The 15,053-nt window shown below is 26.1% G+C and overlaps 1 protein-coding gene across 1 annotated transcript; it reads left to right on the top strand.

The window, feature by feature from the left end:
- Positions 1 to 8,735: 8,735 nt before the first annotated feature.
- On the top strand, positions 8,736 to 12,644 carry OCT59_007572 (uncharacterized protein; the record flags this gene model as incomplete). The annotated part of the gene is made up of 9 exons (XM_066149594.1): positions 8,736 to 9,000; positions 9,081 to 9,412; positions 9,498 to 9,612; positions 9,698 to 10,876; positions 11,129 to 11,467; positions 11,552 to 12,013; positions 12,099 to 12,265; positions 12,360 to 12,433; positions 12,512 to 12,644. 9 exons carry the CDS (start codon positions 8,736 to 8,738, stop codon positions 12,642 to 12,644), a joined length of 3,066 nt encoding a protein of 1,021 aa, XP_065998774.1.
- Between the last annotated feature and the right edge of the window lie 2,409 nt (positions 12,645 to 15,053).

Raw genomic sequence — 15,053 nt, 5'->3', positions numbered from 1 at the left:
GATTGGTACAAATGTATGCACTATTTTTCCAGATAATGTTATTAGTAACACATGTTTGATAATTACCTTGTTCTAACAATAATCGATCATCATGTATGCTCTCCTGGTTACAGAACACGGTTTGAACACGGTTAACCAGCAGACGGTTAGAAATAAGATTGCATTAAAATTGACAATTGGTTTAATTTCTCAAAAAATAATTAAAAAAAAAATTTTTCTTCTAATTAGAAAACTATTTATAGATAATATTATTATTATATCAGCTAAGTTCTAAATACCCTGTGCCGAAGTTACATGAAGCGGATACGCAGATTTCGAATTCGTTACAGTACTACGAAGAAATTATTTAATTTATCATGGAGAAAAACATTAACTGAATATCATTATGGAGAATTCATAATGAAATACTATGTGAAAATATTTATTTAAATATATCATTTTATTCATTTTGACATATGAATATAAATTTAATAAAACTAAAATTCACTAAATAATATTAATTGTACATCAACTTCACAATAAACATTTTTTAATAAATTAAAAATATTTCAATAAAGTAATAGTGTTTGTTTTAATGAATCTTTACCTTCATATTTTTCATCAAGGAAATCTATTCGTTCAGGATCCAAAGTTACACCAATAATTGAAAAGAGCTGTTGCTGATCGGTCTTTTGTAAATGATGCTGTAAGTACGTACTACTTGCAGAATTCAGATGACACAAATATCACTTTGCATTATCTGATTTCTTACAATACTAGGATCAGTCTTTGAGTTAAAATTTAGGAATTTTATTCAATTAACGTGGCTTTAATGTTCTTAACTTGATCACTATGATATTTGGACATTTTTCTTTAAGCTAAATATTAAAATAAGTTGTTGTTTAACCATTTAAGAAATTAATTAGGGTGATATTTGTAACGCAGTACAGAAAAAAATATACATACCATTGAACTAATAGCAGAACAAAAAAAGCATACATTGGTCAGATTGTATCATTAGTCGCATACGCTCATCTTCAGACGGATATTCATTTTCAGGAAATAAAATCGGCAATCATATATTTCCAGTATGGCTATACAGTATAAATAAATATGTTTATAACAATCAATATTATTTTTGTGATTTCTAGAACCTTTAAATGAATTTCCAACATCAATTTCTCAGTTGCTTTAAACCTTTTACATCAATTTGTGTTTCTTGACATAGTGTTTCGATCCGGGCAGAAACCGTCATCCGGATAAATTAAAAAAAATATCCGGTTTCTATCCGGATTATCCGACTCGGATAAAAATCCGGATATATCCGGGTAGAAACCGAAATCCGGATAAAATTATTTAAATTTTTTTTACTGTAGATCATTTTTAATAAATAAAATTCGTGGCATTCATTTAATTTAATGTGGCATTTAATTAATTAAATATATGGCATTTAATTAACTACTAAATTCGTGGCATTTATTAAATTTATGACAATTAAATTTCGTGGGATTGATATAAAAATTTATTTATAGCATTTATTTTTTTATTTATAAATTTAAGTACAGTTAGTTAATGTAGTCCTAAGCCCTAACCAAAATAAATAAATACTGTAATCATTTTCTTGGATTTTTTTGTAATTTCACTTGAAACATATTTTTGAATAGTGGAAAATAATTCATAAAATTATGGAAAACAGTAACGTTCAAGATTATATTACTCTAAGTGAAAATGAAGAGTCCAGAGATGAAGTTACAGAAATTACTCTAATACTAAAAAGAGGATGACCTAAAAAATTATCTAGGACACTTGGAAAATAAAGGATGATAAGTGCTAGTAAAATAAGTTAACTATACTTGAATTAACAAGTCAAATATCAAATAATCCAAATCCCTTTAAACTAACTACAATGACTAAACCACAAACAAAAGTGAGTTGGGTATGGGAATATTTTGTTAGAAAACAAAGTGAAAATGGAGAAATACGTGCATATTGTCAGTTTATATCAGATAATGGAGAAAATGTACAAAAAGTTATAAATATGATGGATCTGTTGTTAAGCATGGAATAACACCACCCACAGAACACATTATATCTGAAAACAAATCAATAATAAATGCCGCGAATTTAATATATTAAATTCAAATTATGTGACAAATCTTGTGACATAACTTAAAATTTTTCCTTGTGGTTAACGAATAATTAAAACAATAAAAAAAAATATTTAAAGTAATCATATATAATATTTTAACTCATCTGAAAATATATGAAATGTTATGATTTAAATTTTTTTAAAATTTTTTTTTATTTTTTATCCGGATTCCGGGTCAATCCGACCATTTTTTATCCGGATATTTATCCGGGTAAAAACCGTAATTATCCGGATACCTAAAAAAAAAAATTATCCGGGTTTATCCGGTTGAACCCGGCAACGGATCGAAACACTAGTCTTGACATATTTCCAACAACTTTATAATAAGAATCGGAATTGATTCTACAAATGAAATTGATTTGTCTATAAAGTATTTTAGCAATTTAAGAATGGGCAAAGGGCAATCGTAAATAATATTTTAAAAAAAAAATTTTATTCTTCCATCATCAATTAAATTAACGATTTATTTAATCATAAACTGAAATCTTAGCAAATATAATAATACTATTATCTATTAATGGTTTTTAATTACCTCAGGAAATTTTTTCCACTTAAAATTGGAAATCCACATCGATATTGTGGAAATCCGAATAGTTCTGTGACAAAAACACGTGGTATTTTCGGCGTAGATCCACAAGCGTAGGATACATGGGATTGGAATTCAATATATTTTTGAACTAATCCATGTGGAATTATTTCATGATGTAGATTAAATATTTTTGAAAAATCGTAATAAAGAATCTCTAGCGGTCTGCTGGTTAACCGTGTTCAAACGGAAATGTAACCAGGGGTTCAAACTCGAGATCACGTATCAAACATGTGTTACTAAGAACAACAGGAAAACCAGGTGCATACATTTGTAACCTATCTATTAATTCCCAACTTAAAGAAGTTCGCTGATCATTTTTAATAATTTTACGCAGGGGCGTTACAACACACCCTAGTAAATTTGCCGATCAATTATTATCACGTGATATTGGGTGTACCATCAACCAAATTAAAATGGGTATATAGCAAACATGTATTGTATGGTTAGCTTTGTATGTATTGTATTATTAAAACTTTTTAATGTATGTAATGTATGGTCTTTTTCAATTATGTATGTATTGTATGATAAATGTGGTAATTTCATGTATTTTATTACCAAATATAACTATTTCACATTTTTCATTATGATTGTGTACTGGCTAATACAATTCAACGTGTATTATTATAATCTTTTTTTTCTTTTTATTTAAAAATAAATATTTCTACCATGTTTATTACTTTTCATTTAAAAAAATTTAAAATAAATATTTCTATCGCGTTTTTATTACTACAATCTCTTTCTTTTCATTTAAAATATTTCTATTACGTTTATTATTATGTCTAAAGTAAATTCTATTATTCTTTCAGATATTGAGACTATATCTGATGATGAAACTATATCTGAAAATGAAATTTAATTCCTTGAGTCATCATCTATGAATATTGTAAATATTTGCATAATACATTAAGAAATATTTATTTATAATAAAAAATAATTTTTTTTTTTGTAAATACTAATCTTTATGTATGGCGAAAATAAGTATGCCATACATAGCAAACGTTCATTTTAATATCCATACATGTATGGACACAATCAAAAATACATAAGCATACAATACATACAACGTTAAGCATACACTACATGTTTTATAATCACCTAATTAAAATCAGTATTTTATAGTTTAATTTATGCCAATTATGAATTGAATACCGGATATTTTAGATTCATTCTGATTTTTTAACTTTATTTTCTGATATTAATAAATTACATCTCGGAAAGTAATTTATCTGCGCACACTTTGAAAATAGAAGCATAAAACTTTCCGAAATTTAAAAATTCGACAAACCATGCATTATTAGCCTTTGTGCAATAATGAAAGATTAGACAAATACATGAAAACCCAAAGAACAACGTAATACCTCGCTTTTTTGAAAATACTAAAGAAAAACATTTTTTTCTTATTGAGAAGTATCTAAACTAGGAAAACGGAAACCGTTAAAGTCCGTCGCGCTTATTTACTCGGTATCTTTTTTTATTAAAAAAAATTGTAAACGAAAAATAGCATAATATAACACCAAATAAAATAAGCAGTGTTACAAATCATCAGTGAAACAAGTAAAAAGTGATACATAATCAAGAAAGGAAACAGCGGGGGTGCGTTGCTTCGCACCTGCGTATAAATTTTAAACTCATTTATAATTATTTAATTTAGTATTGAAAATACGTTGATAGCACTAATAGGTTATCTTGATATTATCGCACGGCCCTATAGGATCTATTTGACCGATATTTTCATTATTAATATTAGTTTATTTATAGTTTATTTGAGCATGATCTACATTAACTGGTATTTATTTCATCTCATAAAATGATGTATTACAATTTATATTGTATACTGTATATTGCATAAAGAGTAACTAAGCCACTTCAATAAAAATGTTTATATTCAAATATAAACCCAATTTATTTATTTGTTACAAGATATTAAAACAAATAAACAACATAAACATAAAAAAAAAAGATTTACAACGAAATGACACGAAGATAAGCCTGTAGATTATTATTCCTTATTAAATTATATATTCTTAATGAAAAGTTTAACATATAATTAGTAATAAACCGAAAAAAAAACGACCCTCCTTTTAAATAAACTAAAATTGCGTTTAGAATGAAAAAAAAAATATAGCTATATTATTATATCGAAAATAAAAAAGTAAATTTTCTCCCAGGATCGACTATCCGCGGATATGCGACAACCATAACGGATTTGACGTCAAATGATATATCATTTTCGTATAAAACGTAAGTACGAATATTTATGAAGAAAAACTATCGATATATAACTATCGATATATAATAAACGGCATTACCGAAAGATATCTTTTCATATAATTTAAAAAGTTTAAAAACGCGTCATATATAAACGCGTTAAAAAAAAAAGGTAAAATTTTTTTAAATCAAATTATACATAATGTAAACCAAATATTTGTGAATATTAATAATACGAAGATTTTTAGAAAGGAGCCCCGTTGAATAGTTGGTTTACGAACGGATTAATTGAATTTATTTGAGGAAGATTTGAAATCCTTCTGAGCGTGTCATCATTCGATGAGCGTCTATAATAATTTATAATTCTCCTTCTTAATCTCCGTCCCCTTTGACTTTGGAATTGATTTGATCGAACCATTTTTTACAAATAATGTAAAATTTTGAAAAAATAAAAGCGATTTTTGGAGACCTTTTATACATTTTTTTTTACCTTGTTTAACGTTTGATGGCTCATTTTTATGAAAAGTGTCATCCCTTATTATTAAATTTAATAATTGGAGGAATGACATTTACTTGCATTACAACTCTTCTTACACCACGCATCAGGGAATGTTTACTAAAAAGGAAGTTCGACAAATTCTTTGCACTTTTTAATTAATTAATTCATTCCTTTTTTTAACTATCTTTAGCACAGATCTCCTACAATTTAATTATGCTTAAAAAACCTATTTGTAAGATCAACAGATTTGTCGAGAATTTCTTTAGAAAAATTGTGCAGTGTGAATGGTATAACAATGTTCAATGTCATCATAAAAAAATGATTAGCAACATACAGTAACTAAACTAGGTACAATTTCCCAATCTCATGTATAATTTAGATATGTAAGATATGGCCATATGCTTTTCAAACATACCTTTTCTTAAATTATTACATTCTTGATTTATGTATAGCGTTAAATTCGTGAAATGATTAAAGTTTCATAAATATTAGAAAGATCGTGTTACCCATACGTGTATGTATTTTTTTCCTATTTTGGAGCGATTGACCTAGCATATTCCGCAGTTTATTTATTTATAACTAAAACCCTAGACCCTTGCAGTTTATTTGGCCGAAAAAAGGTTTTTTATTCTCCTATTTTGGAAATCATGGTTGTACCCCTGAGTTTTAAAATCAAATGTATATGATCTTAGCTTGATACTTCAATATTGCACTTAAAGTAAATGGAATTTAATTTTTTTATTACTACACTTTTTATTTTTTTAATATTTTTGCATCAATCTGATAAAAAAGCTTGAATAAAATCTTATTTTATTATTAAATAAATTACATACATCAATATAATTCCTTTTTTAAAAAGTTTATATAGCAATCTTATATAAGTGTTTTTTTTTACATTTATTTATGATGTGATTATATGTAAAAAGGTATAACTATGTAGGAATCTGGTTGTATTTTACATTGCTGTATTTCTTGGTATTGAACGCCATAAAAAAAATTACTAAGCAATAATTATAAAATGAAACAAAAGTGATTCTATATAAACAATATTGTAGACAAAAGAAACATGATGGGTGCACGACTATTCCACATGGCCACTCCATCATGACCATGTCATTATGTAAAATGGAATCAACGAATGGGTAACTGTTAAATAAATTGCTATTTTGATATTGGTGTAAAGCAAGATGAATAAGAATTTTAAATTTGATTTAATGGAAAGTCAATCCATTGAAAAAAAGTTGGAGAATGAATGAATCATTTATATTTTACTGAGAAAGATTTGGCTGAGGAAGGTTTGTAACGTGGCGTCACTATTAATTCACGCCTTCGATTTCGTTGTTTTTGAATTCTTTGACGTCTTCGATTGTAGCGATCCATTTTCGTTTTACAAACAATATAATATTTATTTATTTTTACAAAAAAAAAATCCAGGATGAATGAAGCTTATTTATATTTTTTTTATTGGTCATTCAAATAATTTACTTTCTGTAATGAATGTTTTTAGAAAAATTATGTAGAGAATACATTATCAGTGATCTGCATTTATAGCAATGAGTAAGTGATTAGTGCTTCGATCCGGATTGATCCGTTGACTAGCATCACAACATTTTTCTATTATTTTTGTCAAACTATAATTTTGTCAGATTCAAAAAAAAATATTTTTCTACAAATTTTATTAATTTTGACCAAACTTATAGCTCACTTATAGCTCCGACTCAAATAAACCGATGCCAAACCGTAGTAAACCGCGGACTAGCTGTCAAACATCTCTTATTTTTTATGAATTTAAGAAAACAAATAAGTTTAATTTCTTTGATTATCATTATTTGATTTTTCTGTATAATATTTGTCTTGAAAGTAAGATTTCTTGGATTCCGATATTCGGAGAATGTCACGATTAATTAATTAATGATGCTCATCCTGGTTATTAATAATCGGGTCTGGTTCATTTCACCGACAATCACTTCACCGACAAACGTTTCACCGACAAACGTTTCACCGACAGGGTTATTTCACCGACATATTGAGTATGAGATATTTTATTATAAAACTTTTTTTTAGATATTTAGTTTAGATTTAATAAGTATTGATACTTTACTTCCATCTTAGACGGGTTAGTAGATAGAATAACATATAGTTATATCTATTGTATTTTTTTTTATTTTTTTTATATATGTTATTATAAATTTCATTAAAATAATAAAAACTAACAAAAAAATATATATATAATGAACTTTTTAGTTTTTGATCATAACAAAACATTAATACATTTTATTAAAAAAAAAAATAACTATTGTAAAAAGTATGTGCTATTCCCTAAGGAAATCTATAGTAGTAGTTTTTTTGTATTTTATAAAACCTAACAAAGAAATACGTGTTACTAACAAAAAAAAAATCCCCATTTCATATAAAGATTATGTAAAGATATTTATATTTAATTTTATATATATGTCGGTGAAACGTTTGTCGGTGAAGTAGTTGTCGGTGAGTTACGTAAACGCGACCCATATTTTATTCCCCCAAAATTAGGCGACGCAAAGTTATAAATTCGGTTTTCATATCACAATTTGCCGGCCGCCCGGATTTTTACTTTTTTTAAAAATTCAAAATTTTTTAACCAATTTTAACCAATAAAATTTAGCGATCCGATCCATAATTTTCATAAAAGTTTTAGGTTAAATCACTTAAATGATAAATGATATCATAATTATTAAATTTTTGGCATAGGAAATCAATTGTAAAATATTTAATAAAATAAATAAATAAAATTGCTATTCTTTTTTTTTTCATTTATCAAGAATGAGAAATTTTCTTTGATTTCTGTAATACATGCGGTTATCACCTATTTTTAATATACGAAAAAAAAATAAAATTTTGAATTTGTGATTTACCGACCCGGCGTCGCCTTAGTTTAAAGTATTATCACAAATTTATTAATTATTGTATCCGTAATTGTTCAAGTAATAACAAAGTACAATTCCCTTCATATGAATAATTGTAGAAAAAGAAATGGCAAAATTTCTTTTGATAACCTAGTCGGGAAAAAGTGCTCTCAGCCAGCCAATGCAATCCTATGCGCCATGTTCTAAACCAAACTAGGTTAGGAAAATTAATCTATTTATGGACAGTTTGTGCTATAATGGAAGGTTAGTACAACATTACGCAAGATTAATTATAATTAGTTCGTGTTACTTTAACTTTAAATAAAATAGCAATGAATTTTTTTTTTGAAAAAAAAAATATTTGTATACAGTATATATTGTATATACATACATATACACATATATTACTATTATCAAATCAGTCAAATGAGTGAAATTTTCGTAAAAATCGATGATAAGTTTAGTAAACCACATAACGGTAAACTTATAACAAAGATAGAGGTATCGCCAAATGAAAAATACTTTGTGACTTATAGTGAAGAAGATCACTCAATTGTCGGCTGGAATATCGATGATATAAATGAGGGACAACTTAAATCAGATTGTCATATCAGAATTCCTAATGATAATATACGACAAATATACATTTCTGATGATAAGAAACTTGCTTATATAGAATTTGGACATTTAGGTAATTAATAATATTTATATTAGTAACCCTTATAAAATATTCGATTAATATTTTTTTTTTTATTTAACTAATTCAATTAGAAATATACGATATGATGAATAACCATAAAATAAAAATAGATTGTGATATTGGTGAATATTATAGTTATTGTACATTCAATTTGAAATCTGAACTTATTTTATATAGTGGAAACGATGATTATAATTTGGTTTTAGTTTATTCCACACAAACTAAAAATAATGAATGGAAATGTCAAAGAATCCACAAGATGCCTAAGGATTTTGATTTGATTAGCATATCAAAATACGATAAAATTTATTTGTTTTCAAATAATTCTATTTTTGAATGGAATCTTATTAATGAAAAAGGAATAAAAATATTTGGTACTGATGAGGAAATGAAATATTATACGGTAAAAAATATATTAATTTATTCGTTCAAATTCATTTAAAAATTTTATAATTACTAATCATTATTCGTCTATTTTATAATTCAAGCCTGAACTTAGAATTTCCAGTAATGAAAAGTTTATTTGTACAAGAATCAAGGATAAAGTTTTTATTTATTCTGTTGAATTAGAAATACCTATTGTTTCTTTAAATATAAATAATGGTAAATAATTTTATAAATTTATTAAGCTTTTTATTTTTTATTATTATTATTTTATATTAATCTTTTAATTCTTTTCTTACGTTAGATATACAATTATATGACATTATATATCGTACTGGTTTAATTCATTTATTACTTCCTTTATTGCTTCCTCTATTAAGTAATAGTAAAATTCGGAATTCTATTATGGAACATTGTTGGAAAGAATGTTTAAATCGTTTAAATAAGAATGACCAAGAATTTCAAATCGAAAATTTACTAAAAAACATTCAATTCACAACCAAATATGCACTTATAATTCTAGATGGGTATATTTGGAAGATTAAACTAGAAGAAAATGCTTCTAATATGAATTTTATATTCGAAAATTCTGAAGATGATGATTCTAATGAATATTGGTATTTTGATAATGAATCATATGAAACATATGAAAACTTAAATATTCATTTATTTAATCCCTATATGGATAATATACATGCATTATTTCAAAAAGTTATATCAAATTTTATTATGAAACGAGAACTGACTTTAATTCAAGGTTTAATTAAATGGGAAATTAACAATATTAATGATAGTGGAATTGAATTGCAAATTTTTAGTTATGTTGATTTTAATAAATGGGATTTAATTTGCAAACGTGTTGAAAATTTTAGTATTTTTGTAAATATCTTTTTACTTGGAATTGAATTATTTGATAATGATGATATTGTTCTAATAACAACAATTGGTCTTTTTATTTATCATCTTAACAAAAATAACAAATCCATTACTTTAAGATATTTTTATCATATGAAATCATATTATATGAGAGATTTATTACATTATTATAGAAAAATATTTTCAAAATCTATTTTACCTTTATCAAATTGTAGTAGTTTTGAAATAAGTGATGGTTGGGTTTTGGATGTAAAAAATAATAAGGAAAGTCTTTTGAAATATGGTGTTGAGTTATTATCATTTGCAATTAAAGATCAAAGGTTGAAATTAATTGATGATATCTATAAAAAATGTATCAATTATTTTGAACAAGATTTAAGAAATAATAGAATGTTTTTAAGTATTATTACTTCTACAATGCCTTTATTGAATGAATATTTTCCGGATTATGTTTCAAGATATTCATTAGAAATATTAATGATTACAGATTATCATTTTTATGATATAAAATATCAACATAGCAAATTACATCTTGATTCTTTTCAATATCCTCAAATACTTAATTTAACTAATTCTATTTTATGGTTAAAATACAATATGTGGATTGGTAAATTATCTGAAACTCATCTGATACTATTCATTGTTATTCAACTTTTAAGTTTATTTATAATTTTAATCTTTTTACCAATTTATTTTGTTATGTTTTATATATTATCAAAATACCTTTATATTAATGATTTTTATACAAATGGTGCATTATCTCTTTATTTTGAAATTATTAAATTATTTTCAAAACGTAAAACAACACCAGTAATTACTTTCATGATTCCTTATATTAATTTTGTGAATTATCCAAAAGATTATAATTGGTTTTGGGAACTAATTTCACCTCAACCTAGTCCATTTGTTAACACAATAAGTAATGATATCTATAAAACATTGGATGGTGAAGCATTAATTAATTTTAAATGGAACATGTATGGAAAAATTTATCACTCAATAATTTGGATTGGATTTATGGCTTTACTTGGATGCTTTAATGCAGCTGCTAAAATTCCTAAACAATATATTGGTGATGATGTTCTAAATCATCTTTTAATTGCTTCAATTATACTTGGATTTATTCATTTAAGTTTTGAAGTTCGTCAATTGATTTATAAACCTGAAAGGTGGATGAAGGATATTGGGAACTGGTTTGGTATATAAAAATTTTTTTTTTAATCAATTTAGAATAAATTATTTTATTAAGCAAAAAATACTAATATATTACTTATAATTATAGATGCATGTGTATATATATTTCCCATTTATACTTCAATAATGTGGCTTCAAACAAATGATAATGATCAGATAATCCCATTTATTACTTTTTCATGCTTGTTTTTAAATTTAAAATTAATATCATTTTTTAGAATATTTGAAATTTATGATGAATATTATACAATTGTTATTAGAATTGCAAAAAGGGTCATGTTTTTCTTTTTATGTTTTATAATAGTTATTTTGACAAGTTTCGCGTACGCATTTTATATTTTATTATCACCAAAAATGGATTATCCTTTAAATGAACGTATAGTTAATGATGACCCTAATAATCCTTGGAATTTGGCATCTACCTATCAAGTATTTGAAAATGTAACCAGCCTTTATTCCAATTTATTTATTTTACAAACTCCTGATGAGAACACAAACATGTTTACGACCTTTTTGACTTCATTATTCGCAACATGTTTATTACTTACAGGTATATTATTACTTATTTTGAAAAAAAAATAATTAAAAATATTAATAATTAATTATTTAATTAACTTTTTTTTTTTATCTTATAGGTGATACAAGTTCGTTATCCAATTGGCCATATGAAAAAAATCCATCACTTATGATATTAATGATTTTGTTCACATTTATAATGACCATATATATTTTAAATGTATTTATCACACTATTTGGTGAAGCGATAAAAGATGGTGATTCATATTTATTAAGGAAAGCGGAGGTAATATTATTATGTTATAATTGTTATTTTTTAATTAAATCTTTACATTATATATTATATACTAATTATTTAAAATTTTCAAAACTTATTTTAGCATTTAGCTAAAATTGAATTATTTTACCTATTACCGAATCAGAGACGTTGGAAATCATGGTTCCCTGAAATAATGTATGTTACATTTTTAATATTCATTTGATAATTTTTTTTTTTTATTTTTATTAATAAAGATTCATTATTTTTTTTAAGTCATTATTATGCCAGTGTGGATAAGGCTCGAAAAGAAATTAAACAAATGATTGAAAAGAAAGAATGGAATAACAATGTATTACCAGAACTCAAACGAGATTTGTTAAACAAACTTCATATCGATGAAAATTAGACAATTTTGGGAATTATATAGGTTTTAAATCATTTAGGAATGATTTTATTTTTTCCTTACTTATTTAATTTTTAACTAGAATTATAGAGTATGTATTCTTAGTATAAAGTTTGATCGGTTTTTAATTAATTTATATAGTAAAAGTTTTATTTAAATATTTTAAAAAATGTATTTTAAGGTTACTATTTATATCATAGAGTACACCTTGTATTAAGAAACCAATAAAAACAATTGACGCGTTGATAGAACCTTTTAATATTCTATATAAATGAAAGTAACGATAATGTTCAAGTCTATTTGTAAAAGTTTTGTGCGCAACCTTGAGCCATAGATATGCGCTCTTATATATAAAATATAATAATATTAAGTGCCATTATGAAATATCGCGCCTATCTACTTTCAATCACACGCGCGGAAATTTAAAGCGATGTATGCTGCGTCAACTGCGCGAATCCAATTCATCACAGTAGAATATATTATATAAATTTGAGTATTGTTGTACCCAAAGTTTTAATGAATAGACTAATTAAGATTTAGTAAAATAAACCGCCCGAAGATGAGACGTCTACTGATTAAAGCGATTAAAGAAAGAAAGAAAGAAAATTAAACTAAAGAAATTCGATCTTACCAGGGCTACACGGCTACACGCCCAGTGTAGGTTTCAAATTATATCATGTTAAATCACCTGATACTGTACGTGATGTACTGTAACTTGGAGATTAAATTTTGTATATATAAATAAATTTTCATAAAAATTTTACAAATATTTATATTCAGATTATACGAGAATAAATTGTAAAACTGACTCCAAAAAAGAGGCTTAGTATTTTGCGGAGATCTCAGTATCATCCGAAAAAATTCTGCAATCAGAGACGTCCCCAGTATTGTCACTTTTCTACCCCACGTTATTTGTGCCACATCAGCCTCATTGATTTATTTATTTATTGTAACTTTCAGCAAACATGGCATAGCGCCTTTATCTTTATTAAATTTATTAAAAACATTTACAATTAAACAAATTACAATAAAAGAAATAATAAAAAATAAACTAACTACTATATAGTCTCCTAAAGAGTGATTAAAGTAAAAATAAAAATCTAAACTAAATAATTAAACACTCCCTAGATCATCCCCCGTGATATATTTCAAGCACAGTAGATGCAACTATGCTAATCAGACAACGAAAAGTGCATCCATTTTAAAATCGATACCCAGTTCTGCTATAGCACCGTTAGACGACCCAGAAAACCCGAAAAGTGATCAAACCAAGTTCTTAATCCAATCCTTGTCTGCGTCACGTGACAGCTCGATTTGGGTTGGAGGTGGTAAAGTAGAGACAGGCAAATACGTAGACTTAGGCAAATTAGAAGGCCTTGGTTGAGTTTTAAGAGTGGTAGAAATGATAACGGAACGTTCCCAGCGACTTTTTTCATAGTTACGGGCGTCTCAAACGCGTCTGCGCAGCTTGTGAATAAAGTTATTATGTATAGCAGAGATAACTTTGCATATAGAGGAGCGCGGCACTGCCAGGTCGGAAAATATATCGGAAAATTGTGCAGGAATAAAGCCTCGCACAAGACATGAGCAGACCAACTTGCGGAAGAAAGGTCCAACAGGGCATTTGCGATAAAACGCGTAAGATGCGGAGCAGGATCCACTTTATTATCACGGGCTGCATCTATAATTTTTTGGGAAAGATGATTCTGATATGAGGAAAGAATTTTATTGTAACTTTCGAAACTCTCCCTAATTTATGTTTTACGTAAAAATTAATGTTAGATAGAACCTTCATACCCTCGAAATGCACGCATAGTAAACTGCTAGAATTATTGTGATATAACTGTATAACTGCGTATGAAAATTTCAAGCTGAAAACATCGAGTTTAAATAATTATTCAATAAAATTTATTGTTGGTTTATTTTTAATTACTATATTAACTGTTTTTATTTTTGTTTGCCTTCTTTATATAAATATTAGAGCGTAATTTAAGACTAAATAAAATTGCTTAACAAGTATAGCATTATTCAAATAATTGTTTTTATTGAATTAGCTTACATATTTGTGGTATATTTTGTAACAATATTAAGTGCATTATACATATACACGTTTATTTAGGTATTATTTATTGTACTTGTTTTATTATATCTATTAGGAGAGACGCGGTTTTATATTTATTTGGGTGTGATTTTATTTGTGCTGTTTGCTGTTTATTGTACTTATTTTATTAGGAGTTATATTTATTTAGATGTTATTTATTAAACTTATTTTATTAGGAGATACGTGTTTTATGTAAAATCGAACTTAAAAACGAACTTATCAATTTTTTGTCGAGAAGCGAAGAAAGCAATTAAGCAAATGAGGCTGATGCGCCGCAAAATCACGTGGGGTAGAAATAAATACAGTAGTAA

The sequence above is a fragment of the Rhizophagus irregularis genome, chromosome 15 (assembly GCF_026210795.1).
Source record: "Rhizophagus irregularis chromosome 15, complete sequence".
Classification (NCBI taxonomy): Eukaryota; Fungi; Glomeromycota; class Glomeromycetes; order Glomerales; family Glomeraceae; genus Rhizophagus; species Rhizophagus irregularis.
The sequence above is the reverse complement of the archived record's forward strand: the minus strand, read 5'-3'. Positions and strand labels throughout refer to the sequence as shown.